This window comes from Podarcis raffonei, chromosome 13 (assembly GCF_027172205.1).
Source record: "Podarcis raffonei isolate rPodRaf1 chromosome 13, rPodRaf1.pri, whole genome shotgun sequence".
NCBI lineage: Eukaryota > Metazoa > Chordata > Lepidosauria > Squamata > Lacertidae > Podarcis > Podarcis raffonei.
The window spans coordinates 52997631-53024640 of record NC_070614.1 but is presented as its reverse complement, the minus strand read 5'-3'; the positions used below and the strand labels follow the sequence as shown (position 1 = coordinate 53024640).

Genomic DNA, 27010 nt, shown 5'->3' with positions numbered 1-27010 from the left:
CTACCAGGCAGCAGCGGGGCCGCGTTCTCGCGTGGCGGTGCGTCCAAACAAAACAGCCGCGCAAGACGCGCGTCTCTCCCATCGAGGGCAGCCCGGGAGGACTCTACAAAAACCCCACCAGCTGGAGGGCGCCGGGTTGGCCGAGACCATTAACCCGGGCTAAGAGCCCCTAAGCTTTCTCCTTCCCCTCCCATCCCTCGAAGCGAAAGAGCAAGTGCCCGGACACGCCGCGTTCACACGACCGGCGCGCATCGCTCCTTTTACTCCTCTCGCTTCTGTCTCCGGGCGCGGCGCCGCTCCAGGGCTGCTGCCGGCGATGGGAGGGCGAGGGGGCGGCCCCTGCCTCGCCCTGCCCTCCCTCGGTCCATCCTTTTCCTCTCTTTCTCTTCTCTTTCTTTCCACCTCCCTCCCTCCGCCACTTTCTTTGCTGGCTCCAGGGCGTGAAGGTAACGCGGAGTGGGGAGAAGGAGCCGGGGAGGCGAAGGGGAGGCCCAGATAATGTGGAGCGGGGGAGGGGGGAGGGAGAGGAGCCATGGGGTGGGGGGGTCCTTGGCCTTGTCTCCCCCTCCCTCCTCTAACCCCCCCCACCAGGGGGGCTGTTTGGGAAACCAGCTGAGATGGCCAGGAAAATAAAAGATGGGTCTCTCCATCCTTTGCGCGCTTGGTTTGTTTCTGTTCCCGGGGAGAGATTTGGGGGGGCTCTCAGTTCAGGCCAGATTTGCAATTGCCGGGGGGGGGTCTTTTCTTTCTCCTCCTCTTTCTCGTGTGAATGTGGACAGCGGGGAGGTTGTTTTGCAAAGAGGGAATGTCGTGTCCCCCCCCAGTCTTGCCCGGGGGGGGGGGAAAGATGGGCGGAGGAAGAAGAAGGCAAATAAGTTTCTTTGGAGAGAGGATGGTTGGGTTTGGGGCGCGCACCCCTCCTCCCCATCTCCTTTGCTGGCTCTTCGGCGCACGCTTGGCCATCCTGGCGCCCACCCCAGCGTCCTCAGGAGCTGGGGGGCGCCAGGTTGGCAGCTCTGGGAGCAGAGAAACCAGATGGTTTTAATTTTGCTGTTGTTGTTTCGCCCCCCCCGGAGGGAGGGAGCCTCCCCTCCTCTCCCAACATCCTTCCTGATTTTTCTCCCTTCCCTTAACCCAACAATCTCCCTTCTCTCTCTCTCTCTGTGCACCCAGCCTGAGAGACGCCTCGCAGCCAGGTGGTGGTTGCTTTGCAAAACACTGCAGAATTATGTTTCCAAGGATCTCGGAAGGCTCCACAAAACGCTTTCCCCCCCTCCTCCCTATGTTCCCTTCATCCAGGTTTCCTGTCCAGCCCTCGCCTTTGTTCTCGCTGCTCCTGCGCAGCTTTCGGTTCCCCGGCCTTGAGTGCGAGTTCTGCACCACCCAGAAGCCTGCGCTAGGGAGGGAGAGTGGCTCTTGCACCCGGGTTCCGCTTGGTGGTTTTGCACAAGGACTTGGTTGGCTGCTGCAAAGGCAACATGCTGGATTAAGGCCCTTTAAAAATGTCTCCTGGAAGTGGAGATGGTTGGGTTGTCTTCTGTTGTGTATTTTGTGTCTTCTATATTGTAACTTTTGTTGGGAGCCGATCTGAGATCTGCAGGTATAGGCCAGTATACAAATAATAATAATAATAAAAAAATAATAATAATAATAATGAGCCCCTTTGGCGTGATCTAACAGCCTCTCCTTAGGCTCTAGTCCAGCCTTTCTCAACTTGTGGGTCCCCAGATGTTGTTGAACTACAACTCCCATCACCCCTAGCTAGCAAGGCCACAGCTCAGGGATGATGGGAGTTGTACTCCAACAACATCTGGGGACCCACAGGTTGAGAACCGCTGCTCTAGTCATAGAATTGTAGCATTGGAAAGGAGTTTAAGCATCGCGATAGCTCAGTCAGTAGAGCATGAGACTCCTAATCTCAGGGTAGTGGGTTCGAATCCCATGTTGGGCAAAAGACTCCAGCATTGCAGGGGGCTGGACTAGATGGCCTTTGGGGGCCCTTCCGACGCTACAATTCTGTGATTCTATAAGGAGAGCCTGCGGGATGAGGCCAGTGGCCCGCCTAGTCCAGCATCATGCCTTCGCGGTGGCCAAACAGATGCACCCAATGGGAAAGCAGCAAGCAGGATTCGAACACAGGAGCCACTCTCCCTTTCTGTGGCTTCTAGCAACTGGGATTCAGAAACAGTGCTGCCTCTGACTGTGGAGGCAGAACACAACCATCCTGGCTAGTAGCCAACAATAGCTTTCTCCTGCATGAGCCTGTCTAATCCCTCTTTTAAAACCATTCAATTTGGTGTCCATCCTGTGGCAGGGAGTTCCAAAGTTTATATGTCGCACGAAAAAGGGCTTTTGTTTTATCTGTGTACTGTAGTGTGTAAAGTGATTTAGAGAGAGGTCTCTGCTCTCTAGGAAGTTACCATCTGAACACTAAACACTAGCTAGGGGGAGTGTATTATGGTTCGTATGTCGGACTGGGACCTGGGAGAGAGCCGGGTTCAAATCCTGCCTCGGCCCCGAAGCTCGCTTGCTGACCTTGGGCCAGTCGCTGTCCCTCAGCCTACCCTACCTCGCAGAATTGTTGTGGGGTCTGAAAGAGGGGGAGAACCATGTACTCCACCTCCATTTCCTTAGAGGAAGAGGGTGCAAATTAATGCAATTAATAAATAAATTCCCGTGGTGCTGCCTCGGTGCTGTCAGTGGATGCAAATATACCAGGGGGAATGAAGCAGGGGATGGGATACGGCATGTAGAGCATGAGACTCTCACGGTCTTGGGTTCGAGTCCTACATGGGGCAAAAAGATTCCTGCATTGCCGGGGGTTGGACTAGATGACCCTGGGTCCCTTCCGACTCTGTAATGATTTTATGTGTGTTTGAGATTTGCCAGGAGGGAGAGAGAGGAAGGGCTTGATTAGAGAGCATCTGGGCTGCGGCCTCTGAAAGATACAGGATTCCTGGGTGGCTTTTGCAAGTGGGCGGAAAGCCAGGGATTTTGTGGCTTCTCTCAAGGGTAAGAAAATACCCTTTTGGCAAATTGTGGGGCGCTGCTTTTTTTTATCTTAAGGGAGTGGAAAACAGGCTCTCTTGCCAGCTGCTTGGGTTTGCTGGAAAGCCGCCTCCATCTTTCCGCGGGGAAACCCAGCCTCTCCCTTCTCAACCCAGAACCCAGCGCAGACATCCAGGCACACCCAAAGGTCACTGGGATTTTCAGGGAGAGCTGACTGGATCCCACGCGGTCTGCGGAGCTTGGAAGCGCCGCCTGGAAACAGGAGGCCCGAATCGTCCAACACACCCCCCCTCCAGCAACAATCCCTGCTTTGGAACAAAAAAACACACACCCAAAAGCTTGGGTGCCACCCAATTTTGGTGCAGGGCGAAGACTCTGAGCTGTTGGTTTGCCAGTGAGAGGAGCTTGCCAAAAACCCCTCTATTTTTAAGAGGGTAGCTGCTGTCATGTGGTTTTTCGCAAGGCTTTGTTTTCTTCCTCCCCCAAGCCGCTTGGGTGCAGAAGGAAGATCAAGACAGACTTTGTTTTCGCAAGGCGAGAGATCGATGGGGAGGCAATCTGGGAGCCAGAACTCTTGGGTGAGGAGGACCAAGGGTGTGTGTGTGTGTGTGTGTGTGTCAGGACTCCTGGGTTCTTCGGAGGCTGAAAGTTCGGCTCAGAGGCCTGGCAAGGAGTCGGGGATTGCCTCTCCTGCTGCTGTTCCTGCCCTCCCCATGATGAGTCTGTGTGGGCTTGAGGAGGGGGGTGGGAAAGCAGAGATCCAGTTTCACTTGGATCATGTGTCTGTTGCTTAGGCAAGAGGAGTGGGCGCCATTTCTGGAAAGCCGGACTCAGGGACATGAAGTGAGTAACGCCTGGAGGCTTCCGAGTTTGGTTCTCCTTGAGACTTGTGTGTTTGTGTGTCTTTGCACGCAACGCCTTGCACGGTTGCACAAATCTGTGTGTGGCCTCTGGCATTTGGGCCAGAGGGTCTGGTGTTTGTTTCCCAATTCCCTCTGGGGACACGATTTGTGTTCTGTGACACTTTGTGTGTTTGTGTGTTGATGGCTATCATGTGTTTTCACTTCTGGGTGGGCTTGGGAGACTGGGATGTGTGTGTGTGTGTGTGCAGGTTTCTGTACTCTGGTGTATCATAGAATTTCAGAGTGGAAAGGGACACCCCAAAGGACATCTATCCCAGCCCCCTTTAGTGGCAGGAATCACTGCTAAAGAAATCCTGACTCGGTCAGAGAGAAAGTGAGAACGCTGTACACTTAATTCCTCTTCTTTGGTGTTTTTGACACCGTTGCAACTGTGTGAATTTGATTCTCTGCATGTTTTGGCACGGGTTGTACGTGTGCGAGTTGCCACCCAAAGCTTCTGTGTTTTCTTGTGCATTTAAAAACTGCGCAGTTCCACCGGTGAAGCATTTCTTGTCTGCCGCAGCCAGGAATTCCGCACACCTGTTGGATTTCGGCTTGCCTGCTAGCTGTTCAAAAGCTCAGGAGCCTTGCCAATGAGAGGGGTGGCAATCGTGTGTCTCCCTTTTTATTGTTGTTTTTTGTAAATACCTTTTGTTTGGCTTCCTGGAGACAGGCCCCAGGTCTGCATTGTGATGAAGAATGAATGCAAAAGGGCAAGAGAGGGCGGCCAAAAGGGGTGCCTCTGTGCCAACTAAGTTTACCCGCTTTTGTGCCAGTCGGCGAGGAGGCTGTGTGTGTTTGTTTGGATCTAGGAGAACAGTCCTCTTTGCTTCACTGCAGCAACAGAGAGTCACCTCTCTCCAAATGACAAAGCTCAGGTATACAAGGATAAGTGGGACGTCCGTATGGGTGCAGATTTTGAAAAGCGGGCGGCATAAATCCAGTATCACTCATCACGTTGGTTATTTCTCCTTTAACCCCCTTTTAAGACCTGTGTCGGGACGCGGGTGGCGCTGTGGTCTAAACCACAGAGCCTAGGGCTTGCCGATCAGAAGGTCGGCGGTTTGAATCCCTGCGACGGGGTGAGCTCCCGTTGCTCGGTCCCTGCTCCTGCCAACCTAGCAGTTCAAAAGCACGTCAAAGTGCAAGTAGATAAATAGGTACCACTCCGGCGGGAAGGTAAACGGCGTTTCTGTGTGCTGCTCTGGTTCGCCAGAAGCGGCTTAGTCCTGCTGGCCACATGACCCGGAAGCTGTACGCTGGCTCCCTCGGCCAGTAAAGCGAGATGAGCGCCGCAACCCCAGAGTCGGCCACGAATGGACCTAATGGTCAGGGGTCCCTTTACCTTTACCTATACATACACATACATTATATTTCACATTTGTTCTTGCTCTCCTGAGCTGACTTCCCTTCTTCCTCCTTCCGGCTTTTTTATGCCGTCTTTAACTTTTCGCGTTGTCTTTGTCCGTTTTATATATAATTGTTATTCTTCCATTTCCCCCCCATAAAATGTCTGCAAACAAATAAATCTTTCTATATATACAATTCTTGTTGTCTGTCTATATCCATTTACAAATGTTGTTCAACAATAGTCCGAATGTACATTTTTATTTCATTTTGATATGATTATCCAATAAATTTCTTGTTTTTTCTCGTGGTTTATTTCAGTTCTACTGGTTTCCCTATTTCACATCATCATCTCTATATACAACATAAATTTTCCCCATTCTTTTTGATATGTTTCGTCACCCTGATGTCGAACTTTTGCTCTTAGCTTGGCTATTTCTGCATACAGTGGTACCTCTGGTTATGTACTTAATTTGTTCCGGAGGTCCGTTCTTAACCTGAAACTGTTCTTAACCTGAGGTGCCACTTTAGCTAATGGGGCCTCCTGCTGCTGCTGCGCCGCCGGAGCACAATTTCTGTTCTTATCCCGAAGCAAAGTTCTTAACCTGAAGCACTATTTCTGGGTTAGCGGAGTCTGTAACCTGAAGCGTATGTAACCCAAGGCACCACTGTATTCCATAACCTTGTACAGTGGTACCTCGGGTTACATTCGCTTCAGGTTACATACGCTTCAGGTTACAGACTCTGCTAACCCAGAAATAGTACCTCGGGTTAAGAACTTTGCTTCAGGATGAGAACAGAAATCGTGCTCCGGCAGTGCGGCGGCAGCAGGAGGCTCCATTAGCTAAAGTGGTTAAGAACAGTTTCAGGTTAAGTACGGACCTCCGGAACGATTAAGTACTTAACCCGAGGTACCACTGTACTGCAAATAAAGGTGATTTTAAAAATCCAAACACCCTGTGCTCTGTTCAGGCTTATTTGAGACGTTTGGGGCTAATATGCACCTCCTTCTCTTGAAAAACCATCCCTTTTTTCTCATTGTATCCCTGCCTCCACCCAAACAGCCGAGGCCAGACCTCCTAATATTTTACAGAATTGTTTGCTGTGCTTAGCGACCAATAATGCATCTGTCGCGAAATGATCCCTTTCTCTTGCTATTTCCTTGCAGGGACGTCCAAATGGAAGGCAGTCGCCGCCGCTGATCAGAAAGACGCCGGAAGCGGGGTCGTCGTTCACCCCACATCCCTCACCAAACGGATACAAAAATGGCGGCTCCAGGTCTGGCCTTTCATCCCTGCCTTAGCTCGCTTTTTAATTACGTTGCTAAATTATGGAGCAAACGAAAGCGCCATTCCCCACATAAGTAGCAACTTGCACGTATATTTTGGGCGGGGAGGAATCCTTGCGCGAGGCAGTGTGTTTAAAGTTATCCAACCCAGCTGTTCCTCAAGCTCGCATCTTTCAGAGGATGCAAAGTGGATTTCAGCCCTCGGGAAATCTATATATTGGCCTCCGATAAGGCACTTAATTTTGCACGACGCAAGCAGTTGCACAGCCAAACTGCAGAAAGCTTGGGTGCATCTGATTTCTTTGCGTAAACTGGCCTCGTAGCTAGGCGGTCGATAACTTGCTTCCAGGATCTTGCCTCGATTACATCGTCTGCACGCACAAAAATCGGAACGCAATGCTGAAGATTATTATGTGTCTGTTTAATACTGCTTCGATCTCTCTCTCTTTCTCATAGAATTGTGCAGGTGAAACTCGAAAAATTAGAATATCACAATAATATTTATTATTTTTCATGCAAAGACATAACAAAAGAAAGAGTTAACAATAATAAAAAAGAGTAAAACGAAAAGGAAAAAAAAGAATATAAAACATAAAATACATCAAATCACCACATAAACTAAAAGTTAGTTAATTAATTAAAATCCCTCTTCATAGACATATTACTTGACTTCCTCAAGTCTCTTCCATCTGAATTTCTTAGTAATTGTATATGGCAGTTTCCAATATCGTTATTTCATAAAACCATATCACAGTCATAATCACGTTTCCTAACTTTTCTTATCGTACATTTTCTTATTTATTTAATCCCAATTTAGTCCTAAACCTAATTGATTCTTTCAAGTGATTATATATCTTTAATATTGCAAGAAAAATTAGAATATCGTGGAAAAGTTCATTTATTTCGGTAATTCAACTCAAAAGGTGAAACTAATATATGAGATAGACTCATGACATGCAAAGCGAGATATGTCAAGCCTTTATTTGTTATAATTGTGATGAACCTGTTGCAGGTGTTATGGATTGAATAGCTACTGCACCTTTTCACAATATTCTAACTTTCTGAGATTGTTAATTTGGGGTTTTCATCAGCTGTACACCATAATCACCACAATTGTAACAAATAAAGGCTTGACATATCTCGCTTTGCATGTCATGGGTCTATCTCATATATTAGTTTCACCTTTTAAGTTCAATTACCGAATTAAATGAACTTTTCCACGATATTCTAATTTTCCGAGTTTCACCTGTAGAGTTGGCAAGGATAACAAGCGTGGGGTATAAATTAAACACACACAGTTGTGCCTTGGATCCCAAACGCCTTGGCACTTGAACGTTTTGGCTCCCGAGTGCTGCAAACCCGGAAGTGATTGTTCTGGTTTGCGAACGTTCTTTGGAACCTGAACGTCTGACACGGCTTCCGATTGGCTGTAAGAGCTTCCTGCAGCCAATCAGAAGCTGCGCCTTGGTTTCTGAACATTTTGGAAGTCGAACGGACTTCCGGAATGGATTCTGTTCGACTTCCAAGGTACCACTGTGTATGTGTGTGTGTGTGTGTGTGTGTGTGTGTGTGTATGTGCATATGGACGCGGGTGGCGCTGTGGGTTAAACCACAGAGCCTAGGATTTGCTGATCAGAAGGTCGGCAGTTTGAATCCCCACGACGGGGTGAGCTCCCGTTGCTCGGTCCCTGCTCCTGCCAACCTAGCAGTTCAAAAGCACGTCAAAGTGCAAGTAGATAAATAGTTACTGCTCCGGCGGGAAGGTAAACGGTGCTTCTGTGCGCTGCTCTGGTTCACCAGAAGTGGCTTAGTCCTGCTGGCCACATGACCCGGAAGCTGTACGCCGGCTCCCTCGGCCAGTAAAGCGAGATGAGCGCCGCAACCCCAGAGTCGGCCACGAATGGACCTAACGGTCAGGGGTCCCTTTACACACACACACACACATATAGATATATAGATATATATATATTCCAATTCCCTGCAATGCAGGAATCTTTTGCCTAGTGTAGGATTCAAACCCACGACCCTGAGGTTAAGAGATTCACGCTCAACCGACTGAGCGATCCAGCCTCATCCATACCCCCATTCTTCTCCAAAAATGGATAAAAGACCATTTCTTTTTTTTAAGTCAGTCTGATCCTTTGGTTTAACGGTTTGCTTTGTGTGTGGGGGGGGGGCACTGCCATTATTTTAACAAACAGACACATTTCCCCTCCGACAATTAACTTGCAATATTTAATTCGCTGAGCTCTGTGGCGGAACGCCTGCTTCTTTCCAGGCAGGGTTTGGGGAAGACCCCTTTGTCCAAAATGCTTGAGACGCATTGCCGGTTAGGGGAGAGCACCCTTCCCCAACCTGGTGCCCTCCCCTGGCGGTGCGGAGTGCTGTAGTCCCAGAACTTCGGGGGGGGGGGGCATCAAGTCTGATTGACATATGGCCTCAAGGGGGGGAGGAGCCAGCTGGGCCCCAGGGTCTCATGTGGCTACAGCTCAAACCCTGACAATCAGCTGACGGTTCCAATGGGTCACATGACCTCAGCTCACCTCTGGGCCAGATCCAGACCCCACACGCCCCAGGGCTGGATCCGTGGTCTGGTTCAGAGTGCAGCAGTGCTTCTGAATGCCAGTCGCTGGTAAACACAGTGTCGGTCTTGTGTTCAAATCCTGATGGAGGTTTTCCTAGAAGGCTTGGCCACTGTGGGAACAGGTTGCTGGACTAGAAGGGCCCTTGGCCTCATCCAGTAGGCCCTTCTTACACTCCTACAGTCTGCGAAAGCCAGGGTGGTGTAGGGGTTTAGTGTGTCCAACCAGGTCCTGGGAGAGCAGGGTTCGAATCCTCCCTCGGGGATCTCTGGCTGACCTCAGGATCCGGTCCCTGCCTAGACCACCTCGCAGGTTGGTTGTGGGGTTTAAATGAGGATCATTACCACCACCTCGAGTTTCTTGGAGGAAAAGGCGAGATTATAAACGCAATATTGAAATAATATGTAAGGTGGCGATGTCTTGCGTTCCAAAATGGGACCAGATGAGAGTTGGGATAGATGTCCTTTGCGGTGTCCCATCCAACTCAAACCAAAAATCACCTCTGAGTCTGCAGTCTTGACTGCTTCAAGGAGCGTCAAGGTTGCCAAATGCTGATTCCTACAATATGCAAATGGTGTGTTCTCTCTCCTCGCCCGTCTTAATCGTCTTTGCCCTTTCGGTCTTTAAGCCAATTCTGTGACAGTCTTTCTACAGTGGTACCTTGGTGCTCAAACTTAACCCGTTCCGGAGTCCGTTCCAAAACCAAGGCACTCAATTACGCATAGAAAGTCACGCAAAACAAATTAATCCACTCCAGGCTTTTAAAAACAACCCCTAAAACAGCAATTTAACATGAATTTTACTCTCTAATGAGACCACTGATCCGTAAAATGAAAGCAATAATCAATGTAAAAAGGTAAAGGGACCCCTGACCATTAGGTCCAGTCGTGACCGACTCTGGGGTTGCGACGCTCATTTTGCTTTACTGGCCGAGGGAGCCAGCGTACAGCTTCCGGGTCCTGTGGCCAGCAGGACTAAGCCGCTTCTGGCGAACCAGAGCAGCGCACGGAAACACCGTTTACCTTCCCGCCGGAGCGGTACCTATTTATCTACTTGCACTTTGACGTGCTTTTGAACTGCCAGGTTGGCAGGAGCAGGGACCGAGCAACGGGAGCTCACCCCGTCGCGGGGATTCAAACCGCTGACCTTCTGATCGGCAAGCCCTAGGCTCTGTAGTTTAACCCACAGCGCCACCCGCGTCCCGCTAATAATCAATGTACTGTACTATAAAATATATAAGACAGTATTGTAGATGATAGTTTTTTAAAAAAATAATTCTTCCCTGCGCTGATGATAGTCATTGTTTGGCTGGGGGGCTTTTATCCATTTCCACAGTCTCACAATCAATCCGCTGAATGTTGGAAGATTTGGGGCAGAGGAAATGAAGTTCATGCAGAGGGAACTGTGGAACTCCTTGCCACATGAGACAGCAATGTTCACTAACTAGGATGGCTATAAAAGAGAATTAAATCAATTCATGGAGGAGGAAAGGGCTATCGATGGCTACTAGCCAGGATGGCTTATTCTGCCTTTGCAGTTGGAGGCTGTAAATGCTTCTGAAAGCCAGTTGCTAAAAACCTCAGGAGGGGAGAGCGGGTCTTGTGTTCGAATCCTGATTGCGGGTTTCCCAGAAGAGGCATCTGCTTAGCCCCCTGGGGTAACTGGATGCTGGGCTGGCTGGCCTGATCCAGGAAGCACTTATCCTGTTCAGTGGGCGAGGAAGAGAAAAGAAAAGAGGGATTTGGAGAGGAACCGGAGAGGCGGAACTTGCGATTCCCGTCTTCGCTGCAGACATGGGCATCGGGGCATGAAAAGAGGCGCCGCTGCAGCCCCACCCAAGTCAGCTGCGATGTTCGCCACCCCTTTCCCTGGGGCAGGGCAAGGCCTATTGTGACGGGGCATAGCTGGAATGCGGCTAGGCAGGATTTGGGCGCAGGGGGGCTACGTCACTGTCTGCTCCCCCACCTGGCTATTTTAACTTACCTGAGACGCCTGCAAGTCGCCTTCTCAGTGCCAGATTTCGGTATAAGCTAAACAAGCTATAGTTTAGGGCCCCCCTCTCTTTGGCGCCCCCCAAAAAAAATTTAAAGGGGGAAAAAAACCCTGGATGTACATTTCCAAAATGTAAGATAAAAAGCAAATGAAATACCGTATTTTTTGCTCTATAAGACTCACTTTTTCCCTCCTAAAAAGTAAGGGGAAATGTGTGTGCGTCTTATGGAGTGAATGCAGGCTGTGCAGCTATCCCAGAAGCCAGAACAGCAAGAGGGATTGCTGCTTTCGCTGCTCAGCGATCCCTCTTGCTGTTCTGGCTTCTGAGATTCAGAATATTTTTTTTCTTGTTTTCCTCCTCCAAAAACTAGGTGCGTCTTGTGGTCTGGCGCGTCTTATAGAGCGGAAAATACGGTATAAGCCTACCTACAGCAACAGTGTTTTGTGTTGTGTTGGCTCCTAGATGTAAGTCATGGGCCCTGCCTGCTCTCCTGCTCCCTAAAATATCACTGGTTTGCTCCTTTCTATATATAGAGTAGGGACGCGGGCGGCGCTGTGGGTTAAACCACAGAGCCTAGGACTTGCCGATCAGAAGGTCGGCGGTTCGAATCCCCATGACGGGGTGAGCTCCTGTTCCTCGGTCCCTGCTCCTGCCAACCTAGCAGTTTGAAAGCTCGTCAAAGTGCAAGTAGATAAATAGGCACCACTCCGGCGGGAAGGTAAATGGCGTTTCCGTGCGCTGCTCTGGTTCGCCAGAAGCGGCTTAGTCCTGCTGGCCACATGACCCGGAAGCTGTACGCCGGCTCCCTCGGCCAGTAAAGCGAGATGAGCACCGCAACCCTAGAGTCGGCCACGACTGGACCTAATGGTCAGGGGTCCCTTTACCTAAACAAGCTATAGCTCAGGGCCCCACTCTCTTGGGGGCCCCCAAAAAATTAAAGGGGGAAAAAACCTGGATGTACATTTCCAAAATGTAAGATAAAAAACAAATGAAATATAAACCTACCTACAGCAGCAGTGTTTTGTGTTGTGTGGGCTCCTATGGTGTAAGTCATGGCCCCGCCTGCTCCCTGAAATATCACTGCTTTGCTCCTTTCTATATATAGGGTGCCTACATTCTGCATGGACTGGTTGCAGGGCAACATGGGCAAATGGCTTGAGATACCTATGAGGTCCATAAATGACCATCTAGCATATATTCAACACAAAAAACAGCGACAATTTGTTGTTGACAAAGGACAGCTGGACATAGAAAGGGCCCCATTACCTTCAGTGGCTTAGGGCATGGGGGCTGGATCCGGCCCAATCGCCTTCTAAATCCGGCCCGCAGACGGTCCGGGAATCAGCGTGTTTTTACATGAGTAGAATGTGTGCTTTTATTTAAAATGCATCTCTGGGTTATTTGTGGGGCATAGGAATTTGTTCATTCCCCACCCCCTTCAAAATATAGTCCGGCCCCCCACAAGGTCTGAGGGACAGTGGACCGGCCCCCTGCAAAAAAAAGTTTGCTGACCCCTGGCTTAAGGCCTCATCAAACCCAAATCCGGCCCTGGGCGGGATGACGCAGGTGCCCCCACTGGACTTTGCCCTCCACCCCAAAATAGCTGCCCAAAGAACACCAGTAGCATCCTGAACACTCCTTTTTATTAAAGAAAAATATTTTAAGCTCATGACCTGCTCTCACTTCCTCCCTGGGCGTGACTCCTCCCTGCTTTCCATTTGCAATTTCCTTTTTCTTTGTTTTCAGCTTTCTCCTCCCTGCCATTTCTTTCTGCCTGTGTATTTCCTCCTCCGCATGCGCGTCAACTCCTCCGATCGCTCTTTCAGGAGCTCCCGCAAAACCTTTCCTTTTGCCCCCTCCCCAGCTCAGCTCCCGTCAGACCTGGAACCCGCAGTTTCAGCTAGGAAGTTGCAAGCCGTTTAAAGACCTTTTTTAAAAAAAATAAGGGAAAACGAAAAAGTCACAGAAGCGTGCTTTCAAGTTCTCCATAAATTATCTGGGAAATTCTAAAGCTTGCCCCACTTTTTGTGGCTTCTCAGGTTGACCCTAATAAAGGTATTACCCAACTGTGGAGCTTAGCATATTCTTCTTATAGACACAGCTATGGTTTGCTTTTCATAATACAGTGGTGCCTCGCAAGACGAAATTAATCCGTTCCGCGAGTCTCTTCATCTTGCGGTTTTTTCGTCTTGCGAAGCACGGCTATTAGCGGCTATTAGCGGCTTAGCGGCTATTAACGGCTTAGCGGCTTAGCAGCTTTAAGAAAAAGGAAACAAACTCGCAAGAACTCGCAAGATGTTTCGTCTTGCGAAGCAAGCCCATAGGGAAATTCGTCTTGCGGAACGACTCAAAAAACGGAAAACTCTTTCGTCTTGCACGTTTTTCATCTGACGAGGCATTCGTCTTGCGAGGTACCACTGTACACATCTTTCTGCAGGAATATTTATTTATTTTTGGTTGGTTTAAGGGGGACACTGAGGTGCTGTGGTTTTGTGTTTTTTTACACCTCTCCATTTTCCCCATTCTGTATTTCTTTCTTTTTATATATTTTTTATTAAATTTTCTGTTTTACAATTTAAAGGTATCAGTGACTTCCCTTCCTCTCTTTCCATGGTTCATTTTACCTATCACAAATCCCTGCATATTTGACAAAAACTATACCATTCAGTATTCCATTATTGCACCCATCAAAACTTATTTACACTGTTGAATTTATCTTAATGCTGCTGGCGTTTTCAGCTGTACACAATTATTTCCTATATATTCAATACCGTATTTTTCGCCCTATAGGACGCACTTTTCCCCCTCCAAAAATGAAGGGGAAATGTGCGTGCGTCCTATGGGGCGAATGCAGGCTTTCGCTGAAGCCTGGAGAGCGAGGGGGATCGGTGCGCACCGACCCCTCTTGCTCTCCAGGCTTCAGGAAGCTATCCGCTAGCCGTGGGAGACGCAGCTCTCCCACGGCTAGCGGAGACCTTGCCGGCACCCAGAAGCTTGGGGCGCGCTGAGCTCAGCACGCCCCAAGCTTCGGGCTTCGCGCAGCGCTCCGCTAGCCGTGGGAGAGCTGCATTTCCCACGGCTAGCGGATAGCAGTCTGTTCTGGGGGCTGGGGCCGGGGGAAGCTCAGGCTTCCCCCGCCCCAGCCCCGCACCTGGGGTGGAAATTAATTTCCCCCCCTTTATTTCCCCCCCAAAAAACTAGGTGCGTCCTATGGGCCGGTACGTCCTATGGGGCGAAAAGTACGGTAAATGTTTTCCAATCTTCTTTGAACGTATGTTCTTCTTGTTCTCATATTCTATATGTTAAGTCCGCAAGCTGCGCATATTCCATCAGTTTTAAGTTGCCGTTCTTCTTTGGCTGGGACCTCGCTCGTTTTCCATTTTGGGACTAACAAAACACGGGCTGCAGTAGTGAGATACCGTATTTTTCGCTCCATAAGACGCACTTTTTCCCTCCTAAAAAGTAAGGGGAAATGTGTGTGCATCTTACGGAGCGAATGCAGGCTGCGCAGCTAAGCCAGAAGCCAGAACAGGGAGAGGGAGCGCTGCGCAGCACTCCGTCTTGCTGTTCTAGCTTCTGGCTTAGCTGCGCAAAGCTAGACCAGCTAGAGGGAGTGCTGCGCAGCGCTCCCTCTAGCTATTGTGGCTTTTGGATAGCCCCGCAAAGCTTCAGCGGCTATCCCAGAAGCCAGAACAGCCAGAGGCTATCCCAGAAGCCAGATCCCTCTTGCTGTTCTGGCTTCTGGGATTCAGATTTTTTTTTTCTTGTTTCCTCCCCCCCCCCCCCAAACTAAGTGCGTCTTATCGTCTGGTGCATCCTATAGAGCAAAAAATACGGTACATAAATAACCTTTAATAATAATGTTTATTGAATATATGGGGGGAGATTGTGTAGATTTGAAAACCCTGGCAGCGTCAAGATAAATGCAACAGTGTAAATAAGTTTTGGAATGTGAAGCTGAGGCTCCAGTACTTTGGCCACCTCATGAGAAGACTCCCTGGAGAAGACCCTGATGTTGGGAAAGATGGAGGGCACAAGGAGAAGGGGGCGACAGAGGACGAGATTGTTGGATAGTGTTTTCGAGGTTACCAGCATGAGTTTGACCAAACTGCGGGAGGTAGTGGAGGACAGAGGTGCCTGGCGTGCTCTGGTCCAGGGGGTCACGAAGAGTCGGACACGACTAAACGACTAAACAACAACAACAAATAATGGAAGACAGAACCGTTTAGGTTTTTGTAAAATAAGCAGGGATTTGTGATATGCAAAATGAACCATGGAAAGAGAAGAAGAGAAGAGGTTTTGGGGTCACAGCTCTCCTTCTTCGATGGAGGTTTTAAACCAGGAGATCCTTTAAGCTGCAATTTCCGTGTCGCAGCAGGTTCCGCTAGGGGTGGCCAACTCCCAAGAGACTGTGATCTACTCACAGAGTTAAATGATCTATTCCCCTTTTTGGAATCCAGGAAGGAAAGCCCTGTTTTTTAGGGGTTCAGGTCAAAGCTGTTGAACTTTTTTTACCACGTTTCTTTGGGGTGCAGGGCAAAAATGTTGAGCGCTTTTTTTAGGGGGGCAAAAGTTGTAGAGCTTCTTTGCGGGGAGCCAGTGATCTACCAGTGATCCACCACAGACGTCCAGTGATCTACCGGTAGATCTCGATCTACCTGTTGGACATGGGCAGTCACTTCCTGGGCCACGGTTCTGGGATTCCTAGCTGAAAGGCTACAATTGTTTTATAATTCTTACTAAATTTTCTGTTTTACAAATCGGGATATTCTTTTAAACCAGGCTTCCTCAACCTTGGCTCTCCAGATAATAATAATAATAATAATAATAATAATAATAATAATAATAATTTATTTATACCCCACCCATCTGGCTGAGTTTCCCCAGCCACTCTGGGCGGCTTCCAATCAAGTGTTAAAAACAATACAGTTCCCATCAATACAATTCCCATCATCCCTGACCACTGGTCCTGCTAGCTAAGGAGTAGTATTCCCAAAACATCTGGAGGGCCGAGGTTGTAAAACAGAAAATTTAATAAGAATTATAGAACAACAACAACAACGTAACATTTGTTTCTTAAAGGCACAGTAATGTTTATTTTTTTAAAGGCTTTGCAGGTGTAGATGAGTTTTAAAAAATCTCTCTCTCTCTCTCTCTCTCTCCACCCCATAGGGTACCACGTTCCACAGCCCGGATATCCCACTGCATCTCCCCCATACCCCGTACACCAACCTCACCCTGTCCCCACGGCGCCGAGCCCAGGGTTCAACGTCTATCCAGCCGGCAGCCCTCCAGCGGGGCAAATAATTCCCCCCCAGCCGCCTCCTCGTGCCTTTCGGGATCACGCCGCTACGCCCCACCACCACCAAGCTCCAGACCCCCACGCGGGCATCACTCCCTACCTGCCCGTGGCCAGCAGCATTCCTCCCGGCCTTGAGTACCTGGCGCAGGTAAGGGTCTGTATCCCGGCCGCCCGGCCACGCGCTTCTCCCTGCGTTCATCCTCCGGCTTCTCCAGCCGAAAGGATCTTGAGCAGCTTGAGAGGGACAGCTCACGCCCTTCTTCTGCTTCGTACGCCGTTAACCTGTGGAACTCCCTGCCACAAGAGGCAGGGACGGCTTTGAAAGAGGATGGGACAAATTCGTGGAGGTGGAGGAGAGGGCTATCGGTGGCTACGTTCAGGTCTCTGTGGTCCCAGGCAGAGATGGAAGGGTCATCTCGTCCAACCCAATCTTTTTCTCGAACCCACGACCCAGAGATTACTTTTGATTTCAAACCTTTTATTGGCATCACATCCAAAACGATTCAATACAGAATCACCACTTCCCCAGTGGTGCAAAACATTTGCTAAAAGAAAAAAGGAGGCAGAGAAGTCTATCGCCACATCTCTTGGTCTCCAGGGAGATCAGACGTCTACGGCGTATTTCGACAACAAAAAAACAAATAGAGATATTTAGCCACTAACTTGGTGAGCTCCTGATCATTCCCCAGTAATAGGAAATGTATGACCTCCGACTCTGGTTTACATTTGGGGATGCAGAGTTGATCTAGAAATTGCTGGCGGAGATCAGCGTATAGTCTGTGTTATAATGCTTTACACAGGCGCAGGTTCATTCTGTGTCCAGGGCGGCTGTCTGCCAGCTCCATCTGGTACGCAGGATGAGACCCTCCCTGCCTGCAGACTGTCTCACCAGAGTGGTGCATGCACTAGTTATCTCCCGCTTGGACTACTGCAATGCGCTCTGTGAGGGGCTACCTTTGAAGGTGACCCGGAAACTGCAACTAATCCAGAATGCGGCAGCTAGACTGGTGACTGGGGGCGGCCGCTGGGACCACATAACGCCGGTCTTGAAAGACCTACATTGGCTCCCAATACATTTCCGAGCACAATTCAAAGTGTTGGTGCTGACCTTGAAAGCCCTAAACGGCCTCAAAGGCCCAGTAGACCTGAAGGAGCGTCTCCACCCCCATCGTTCTGCCCGGACACTGAGGTCCAGCTCCGAGGGCCTTCTGGCGGTTCCCTCATTGCGAGAAGTGAGGTTACAGGGAACCAGGCAGAGGGCCTTCTCGGTGGTGGCGCCCGCCCTGTGGAACGCCCTCCCTTCAGATGTGAAGGAAATAAGCAGCTATCTTCTCTTTAAAAGACATCTGAAGGCAGCCCTGTTTAGTGAAGTTTATAATATTTAATGCTGTACTGTTTTTAACACTCGATTGGGAGCCGCCCAAAGTGGCTGGGGAAACTCAGCCAGATGGGCGGGGTATAAGTAATAAATTATTATTATTATTATTATTATTATTATTATTATTATTACACGTGACTGTCAGAGAAAATGAGGCAGAAATGCTTGTGGCATCGATCAAAAATCATGTCAGTGACCCAAACCCAGTCAAAGCGATGCTTTCATCGCGGACACAATGGCTCGCTTCATTTTTCATAATTCCTCATAGCAATCCTACGTGACCACTACACAAACAGGTCACACCTGCTCTTGAAGGTGGAGGCTCAGGTGTGGCCCCTGTTGAAAGCTGCCAGGTGAGGAGGGCTGAGCTGAACCGTGTCTCTAAATCGGGGAGTGTCCGGGTTCAGAAATGACAAGGGAGTCCATCTTTTCAGGCCTGGAAATGCCATATATTTCAATCGCTATGATACCTCTTTAAACAGACACGGCTTCCCCTGTAAAATTCTGGGAGCTATAGTTTCGTTGGGGGTGCTGGTAGGAGACCTCCCTGTTCCCCGTCGAACAGCTACAGTTCCCAGAGTGATACCGTCTCCCATTTTTCTTCCCAGGGAACTCTGGGAATTCTAGCTCTCTGAGGGGAATGGGGGTGCCTCAAAAAACTATAATTCCCAGACTATATTTTGGGGGAAGGCATGATGGTTAAAACTTTAAATTCTTTAAATGCATGTGGTCTATGTTAAGCATTATTCCTTTTCTTTTAGATGGGGGGAGACACACAATTTGTTTTTTACACTGATTTTTGTGGCCTCTGTCTCCTCAGGTTGACCAAATTTTGATACACCAGAAAGTGGAGCTTGTGGAAGGTGAGAGACAAATGGCGGAGATGTTGATGCTCAGAGTCCACCAGGAAGTGTGCCCGGTTTCCTAAATCTGGACCAAAGTTTTTAAAGTTTACACACAGAGGGCCTGCCCTCTAGTTTGAGATTTGGGTGCTGTGGCGGTTTAATTCAGATGTTTTAATTCAGATGTCCCCACTTTGCCACAAAACTCATTAGTGAGCCTTGGAACTCCCTGCCACTTGATATCAGAAAGGCGCCTTCACCGTGCTCTTTTCGGCACCTTCTAAAAATGTTCTTGGTTAAACAAACCTACCCAGTTGCTTTGAAATGCTGGTGTGAATTTTGATCTTTGTTGCTGTTTCAGCTTTCCAAAAGTCTCAAATTATTTCCATTAATTTTTCTTATTGATCATCTTCTTATCTGGAATTGACTTTGGAACTGCAGAAAGAGGGGGAAAGAAGTCAAGTTTTAAAAGTGTCAAAATGATTGTAAAATCAGTGAAATGTATAGATCTGAAAAGCATATATAAATAAAAAAGAAAAAAGGTTTCTGTGGAAGGCCGTCGATGGTGGCGCATGAGTCCACCAGCCTGTCACATCACCATAAGTGACGCCATTTCTCCCCCCTCTTTCCCTCCCCAGCGTTCATAGGCTTTGAAGGCAACAACAAGTACGAAGTGCGCAACAGCCTGGGCCAGCACATCTTCCACGCCCAGGAGCAGAATGACTGCTGCACGCGAAACTGTTGCGGATCCCTGCGGCGCTTTTCCATGCGGCTGGACGACCCGGCGGGACGGGAGGTCCTGCGCATGGTGCGCCCCCTGAAATGCGTCAGCTGCTGGTTCCCTTGTTGCCTTCAGGAGGTGAGCAGTGCGCCTCCCGGTCCATGCCATGTGCGGTTCTGGTTGCCTTGCCTCCAGATACAGTCATACCTCGGGTTACAGATGCTTCAGGTTGCGTTTTTTCGGGTTACAGACCGCCGAAACCCAGAAGTACTGGAAGGGGTTACTTCCGGGTTTCGGCAGTCGTGCATGCGCAGAAGCGCCAAATCGCAACCCACGTGTGTGCAGACGTGCCGCTGCGGGTTGCGAATGTGCATCCTGCACGGATCACGTTCGCAACCCGAGCATCCACTATATTGTTTTTTGTTTAAATTTTTTAAAGATACAGTAATATCCCTATGGGACGCGGGTGGCACTGTGGGTTAAACCACTGAGCCTAGGACTTGCCGATCAGAAGGTCAGTGGTTCGAATCCCGCGACGGGGTGAGCTCCCATTGCTCGGTCCCTGCTCCTGCCAACCTAGCAGTTCAAAAGCATGTCAAAGTGCAAGTAGATAAATAGGTACCACTCCGGCGGGAAGGGAAACGGCGTTTCCGTGGGCTGCTCTGGTTCGCCAGAAGCGGCTTAGTCATGCTGGCCACATGACCCAGAAGCTGTACGCCGGCTCCCTTGGCCAGTAAAGCGAGATGAGTGCCGCAACCCCAGAGTCGGCCACGACTGGACCTAATGGTCAGTGGTCCCTTTACCTTTACCTTTAATATCCCTATGCCTGAATATCACCACTCTTTCCCTCCTCTATTTTCCACTGTTATCCACCTTGTCACTTTGATATTCGTTCCAAATTTCTTCGTATTTCTCCATTCTTATTTTGCGCCGACAAGCAATTCTTTCATACGTAGCTAATCTGTCCATGTTATCGATCCATAAGCTCAGTGGAATCTTTTTGCGACTCTTCCAATTCATCCAAACAAGTATTTTTGCTTCTGATATAGCGCGATACAACCGCTTTTTTTGGCCCCTTGAGATCTTCCAAGTTTCCAGAATAGAATTTAGAATTAAGAATGAAGAGGATGTTGTTAAAAGAGTTGGGAAGGGTTCAGAAAAGGGCAATATGATCAAAAGGAGGTTGGGACTCGCTTACGAGTTTGCAATGTTTGGGACTTTTTGGTTTGGGGAAAAGGCAAGTACTGTGGTACCTTGGTTCTCAAACGCGCCATATTTCCTGCCCCATAAGACGCACCTGACCATAAGACGCACCTAGTTTTTAGAAGGGGAATGCAAGGAAAAAAATATTCTTTAAAGGGAGCGCTGAGCAGAGCCTGTATGCATCCCAGGCTCTGCTCAGAACTCCCTTTCACGAGCGGCGTGGAGCGTGTGTGCGGCGCTTGCAGGCTTTTCCCCAGGAGGGAGAAGGGCAGCCCAGGGAAAAGCCCCCAAGAGCCGCACACATGCTCCACGTGGCTCGTGTCCCTTCCCCCGCCTCCCGCAAAAGCCAGCAAGATCCATGCACTCTTTAAAGGGTGTGCGGCTCCTTTTCTACGAGGTGGGGGATGTTATGTACTGAAGTTCTCACCCTGGGCCAGCAGGGGGATACTGTAGATAGTTATGCAAATAAGGGATCAAAAGTAACATTCAGTGATTGGATAGTTTTAGAATATTGTTACAGTAACGTTGTAGTGGAGCTCTATATTAGCAGGCTGACTGAACACTTCAGTTCAGTTCTGTTCTGGCCTGTGAATAAACAAGAGCTGTTTGAAGAATCGCTGTGTCGTCTGATATGTTCACCCACAACTTAACAGGGGAATTCCTGCAAAAGCCCGCAGGAGCTGCACATCCTTTAAAGAGCGTGTGGCTCTTGCGGGCTTTTCTACGAGGAGGGAGAAGGGACTGCCTGCCTCGTCAGTCCCTTCTCCCTCGGGGAAAAGCCCGCAAGAGCCGCGGGGGCTTTTCCCGCCTGCATTTGCTCCATAAGATGCACACACATTTCCCCTTACTTTTTAGGAGCGAAAAATATGGTAATCCGTTCCGGAAGTCTGTTCCGAAACCAAAGCGTTCCAAAACCAAGGCACTCAATTACCCGTAGAAAGTACAGTGGTACCTCTAGATACGAACGGGATCCGTTCCGGAGCCCTGTTCGCATCTAGAAGCAAACGTAACTAGCGACAGCACGTCTGCGCGCGTCGCTTCTCGCCGCTTTTGCACATGCGCGTGACGTCATTTTGAGCGCCTGCACATGCGCAAGCAGCAGAACCCGGAAGTAACGCACTCCATTACTTCCGGGTTGCCGCAGAGCGCAACTCAAACGCGCTCAACTCGAAGCGTATTCAACCCGAGGTATGACTGTAATGCAAAACGGATTGATCTGTTCCAGACTTTTGAAAACAACCCCTAAAACAGCAATTTAACACGCAAAACTGTTCTCTTCTCCCCGCAGCTGGAGGTTCAGTGCCCCCCGGGCACCACCATCGGGTACGTGGTTCAGACGTGGCACCCCTTCAACCCCAAGTTCTCCATCCAGAACGTCGAGAAGGAGACGGTGCTTCGCGTTCTGGGGCCTTGCTTCGCCTGTAGCTGTGGCGGGGACGTCAACTTTGAGGTGCTTATGGGAGCAGGCGGCAGTTTGGGAAATTTCTACACACACACACATCCCGAGATTTACATTGTTGGCGAAGGGCACTTCGATATGGTACTCAACCGCTAAATCAGCTGTGAGGTGGCAGCCATGGCAGCGAGTGACGTCCCGCAAGGCCGCCATATTGGTCGCCTTTGGTGCGGCCATGACGGTTAGCCACAGAGGCTGAAGAAGTGGCGAAGCTTCGCACAAACTGGCCAAAATGTATACAGTGGTACCTCAGGTTAAGTACTTAATTAATTCCGGAGGTCCGTTCTTAACCTGAAACTGTTCTTAACCTGAAGCACCACTTTAGCTAATGGGGCTTCCTGCTGCCGCCGGAGCCCGATTTCTTTTCTCATCCTGAAGCAAAGTTCTTAACCTGAAGCACTATTTCTGGGTTAGCGGAGTCTGTAACCTGAAGCGTATGTAACCTGAAGCGTATGTAACCCGAGGTACCACTGTACATCACACCTCACGGTCTACTCAAGAGCAAATGGCATTTTGAGCTGTACTTAAATTTTGGGCAATCGTTCATAAGGATGCTCAGTATTCCATAGCTGTCAACTTTTTCCTTTTCTTGAGAGGAATCCTATTCGGAATACAGGAATTTCCCTTAAAAAAAGAGAAACGTTGACAGCTATGCACTATTCTAATGTACGGACCAAATCTTCTTCCTCGCCCCACCACGTCTTTCTTCTCCAGAGGACGCACGGCTTCTGAGCATGTGCAAAGTGCCCTTTGCCAACAATGTAAATCTGGGGGGGGGTGTAGGTAGTTCTGTCCCTATAATTCCCAAAAGAAAAGCTTCTGGTTGTTTTCTTTCCAAACGTTATTTTGAAAAATCTTTTTCATTTTGTTGTATATCATTTCCCAGTAAGCCTTAACCTTACCGCAGGACCACCACATATGATAAAAGGAACCGTCTTTCTCTTCACATTTCCAACACTTATTTGATTAAGATTTACAGTGGTACCTCGGGTTACATACGCTTCAGGTTACAGACTCTGCTAAGCCAGAAATAGTACCTCGGGTTAAGAACTTTGCTTCAGGATGAGAACAGAAATCGCGTGGCGGCGGCGGGTGGCCCTATTAGCTAAAGTGGTGCTTCAGATTAAGAACTGTTTCATGTTAAGAACGGACCTCTGGAACGTATTAAGTTCTTAACCCGAGGTACCACTGTACATAGACAGATAATTATGAAATTATTGCGAGGTTTAATGAGTTAACTTTATAGTTGGACAACTTTTCTGCTGTACTTTGTTGGAAGGAGAAAAATAATCATTTAAACAATTTATTTAACTAAAGCAATAACATTATAGCATATGTATCCATGTTTGTTAACTGATGTAGTTAAACTTTTATATACACACAAACACACAGACACATAAACTTAGACTGAGTTTTAGAACACATGAAAACCTTAAAACAAATCCTTATTTCCTGATGAATAGCCTTTGGACTACAATGTAACTTAAACAGAAAACTATCTTTAGAAAGATTTTTCCTCCAAAAGCATTTTATTTTAAAAATCCGATTTAAATTTTTAAAAAAATCCAATTTAAAGAAAAAAATCGGATTTAAAAAAATTTATTTTTTAAAAAATATCATTGATTTTTATCCACCCTGATCCAAAGCAAAGCTGGAGTCGTCGGTTCCTGTCCTGGGTAGAACAGGAAGTGGCTTCCGAAGTTGGTGTGCGACGTCACTTCCTTCGAATAAATGGTGGGGTGGCTTATGAGGTCACTTCCTGTGTTGGGGCGTGAGCCTCTGATGTCACGGCTTGCGTTGCTGACCGCACCTCTCTGTGCCTTCCTGCAGGTGAAGACCCGCGACGAATCGCGAGGTGTCGGGCGGATCAGCAAGCAGTGGAGTGGACTCCTCAAGGAGGTCTTCACCGACACAGACAACTTTGGGATCCAGTTTCCCATGGACCTCGATGTCAAGATCAAGGCGGTGCTTTTGGGAGCGTGTTTCCTCATTGTGAGTTCATCATCCGCATAATTTTATTTCCACGCCGACTTTCCGCAGTTAAAAGAATGCTCAAGCCGGCTTACAACACGAAAAGGTGGCTTACATAATTACAAATATAACAAAGTAGTCATTAAAAAAAAAAAAGATGTGGGTGGCGGTGTGGGTTAAACCACAGAGCCTAGGACTTTGCGATCAGAAGGTCAGCGGTTCGAATCCCCGCGACGGAGTGAGCTCCCGTTGCTCGGTCCCTGCTCCTGCCCACCTAGCAGTTCGAAAGCACGTCAAAGTGCAAGTAGATAAATAGGTACCACTCCGGCGGGAAGGTAAATGGCGTTTCCGTGCGCTGCTCTGGTTCGCCAGAAGCAGCTTAGTCCTGCTGGCCACATGACCCGGAAGCTGTACGCCGGCTCCCTCAGCCAATAAAGCGAGATGAGTGCCGCAACCCCAGAGTCGGCCACGACTGGACCTAACGGTCCGGGGTCCCTTTCCCTTTAGTTATTAAAAAAAAATTAAAAACGGCATAACTGGACAATTTCCACATAAAAACAAAGATACAAAGGTAAATATCAGTAATATCAGTTAATATCAGAATCAACAGCAAAAGCTCCCAACAAATCTTTCCCCTAAAATGCCCCCTCCAAAACAGAGAGCCTTCCATTACAGGGAACGCGTCATAAGTTTTAAATTAGAAGGAGGGGATGTTTTGCAAGGAAAATGTAAGCGCAGAGGACGGGTTTGACTTGGAGGTGGCTTGAGGTCTCGTAACTTGCCACCTTCCCTCAGAAATTATTCTGGTTTTTGCATTTAATTTATATCGCTTCTATCTTGCCTTGTTGCTGTTGTTGATATTATTATGTGTAGACCACTATATAATTACATATATACAGTGGTACCTTGGTTTTCGAACGCCTCAGAAGTTGAACGCTTCGGTTTTCGAACACCAAAAAACCGAAAGCAAATGGTTCTGTTTTCGAACACGCCTCAGAAGTCAAATGGCTCCCGCTGAGGTTTTTTCAGTTTTCTCTGTTAAATTTGCAGACCACCCTTTGCGCCTCGGTTTTCAAACGTTTCAGAAGTCGAACGATCTTCCGGAACGGATTACGTTCAAAAATCCAGGTACCACTGTACAGTCGTACCTCGGAAGTTGAACGGAATCTGCTCCGGAAGTCCGTTTGACTTCCAAAACGTTCGGAAACCAAAGCGCGGCTTCTGATTGGCTGCAGGAAACTCCTGCAGCCAATCGGAAGCCGTGGAAGCCCCGTCGGACGTTCGGCTTCCAAAAAAAGGTTGAAAACCAGAGCACTCACTTCCGGGTTTCGATCATTCGGGAGCCAAAACGTACCAGTACCAAGGTGTTTGACAACCAAGCTACAACTCTGTGTGTGTTTGTGTGTACAGTGGTACCTCGGGTTAAGTACTTAATTCGTTCCGGAGGTCTGTCCTTAACCTGAAACTGTTCTTAGCCTGAAGCACATCTTTAGCCAATTGGGCCTCCTGCTGCCGCCGCGGCGCCGGAGCACAATTTCTGTTCTTATCCTGAAGCAAAGTTCTTAACCTGAAGCACTTTTTCTGGGTTAGCGGAGTCTGTAACCTGAAGCCTATGTAACCCGAGGTATGTATAAAATCAAAGTGGTTTGCTGCAATAAAAACATGAAACCATACAATAAAACCATAAAAAGTAAATTAAAGAAAGACATCAATAATATATCGATAAGAAGAATAAAATTTAAACAGCAGCATATAGAACAGGAAGAGGTGTGATCCAGTACAAACGTCTGTCAGAAGCGCATCCTGTCGTCTTACTATCGTGGCGCTTGCTCTCTTCACCAATCAGCTGCCTAATAATAATAAAAATAATAATTTATTATTTTTACCCTGCCCATCTGGCTGGGCTTCCCCAGCCACTCCTTCCAGCTGTTTTGGATCACAACTCGGCCATGGCGTCTGGAGGTGCCAATGTACCGTATTTTTCGCTTTATAAGACGCACTTTTTCCCTCCTAAAAAGTAAGGGGAAATGTGTGTGCGTCTTATGGAGCGAATGCAGGCTGCGCAGCTATCACAGAAGCCAGGACAGCAAGAGGGATTGCTGCTTTCACTGCGCAGCGATCCCTCTTGCTGTTCTGGCTTCTGAGATTCAGAATATTTTTTTCCTTGCATTCCCCCTATTAAAACTAGGTGCGTCTTATGGTCAGGTTCGTCTTACGGGGCGAAAAATACGGTGGTCCAAAACATCTGGCAGGGAGCTGATCTATCCGGATACCTACCTGGGTTGGGTGTGTGTCTGTCTGCAGAACATAAAACCCACCGACAATAAATCGCACCATTGCAATAATAAAATAATAATTTTTATTTATACCCCACCCTCCTCAGCCAAGGCTGGGCTCAGGGTGGCTTACAAGCAATAAAAAAAAACAAGTTGAATGATTACAACTTAAAAACAAAATTAAAATACAACATTAAAATATTGAAACATTAAAATGAATTTGTAGATGAATAAATAAGTTATGTTACTTTACCGTTGGTTTTTCCTCTCCTCTCTCTGCAGGATTTCATGTTTTTTGAGAAGACGGGGGAAGTCGGACAGAGGAGTTCGGTGATCACAAGCTAGAACCATCTCAAAACCGGGATTTCCTCTTTTCTCGATGGACCCTTTTCCCAGTTCTGACATGACAGCGGGGGAGCGGGTTGTATGTGTGTGTGTTTGTGTGTTTGTGAAAGGAAGAGCGACAATAGTGTCCCTGAGTTAGGCTCGTGGCCCCTCACACTGTTCAAATCCACATGGAAGGAAAAACGAGGGAAAAATTTAAAACATCCTAGGTTCCTGCTCTGGAGCGACTTGTTTCCGTAACAGCTTGAGGAAGATTTGGGCGGCCCAGGGTATTGCTTTCTGCACAAGGCCCCCAACCCCACAGAGATCACAGACTTGTACGGTTTAAAGGGGCACCCAAGGGTCATCCAGCCCAACCCCAAGTCCTCCTTCACGCGGCGCACCGTTAACCTGTG

General features: G+C 48.4%; 1 protein-coding gene across 3 annotated transcripts; it reads left to right on the top strand.

The window, feature by feature from the left end:
• Window positions 1–301: 301 nt before the first annotated feature.
• On the top strand, window positions 302–26769 carry PLSCR3 (phospholipid scramblase 3). Of its 3 annotated transcripts, XM_053362230.1 has the most exons (8): window positions 357–446; window positions 6427–6536; window positions 16294–16571; window positions 18622–18664; window positions 19282–19502; window positions 21856–22017; window positions 23854–24015; window positions 26553–26768. In XM_053362230.1, the coding sequence occupies exons 2-8, from the start codon at window positions 6524–6526 to the stop codon at window positions 26613–26615; spliced, it is 942 nt and encodes a 313-aa protein (XP_053218205.1). In that variant the 5' UTR covers window positions 357–446; window positions 6427–6523; the 3' UTR covers window positions 26616–26768. The 3 variants fall into 3 exon arrangements, with proteins under 3 accessions (XP_053218206.1, XP_053218205.1, XP_053218207.1); XM_053362231.1 differs by lacking the exon at window positions 16294–16571 and having other exon boundaries at window positions 302–446; window positions 26553–26769; XM_053362232.1 differs by lacking the exons at window positions 357–446; window positions 16294–16571 and adding an exon at window positions 3670–3856 and having other exon boundaries at window positions 26553–26769.
• The last annotated feature ends 241 nt before the right edge of the window (window positions 26770–27010 follow it).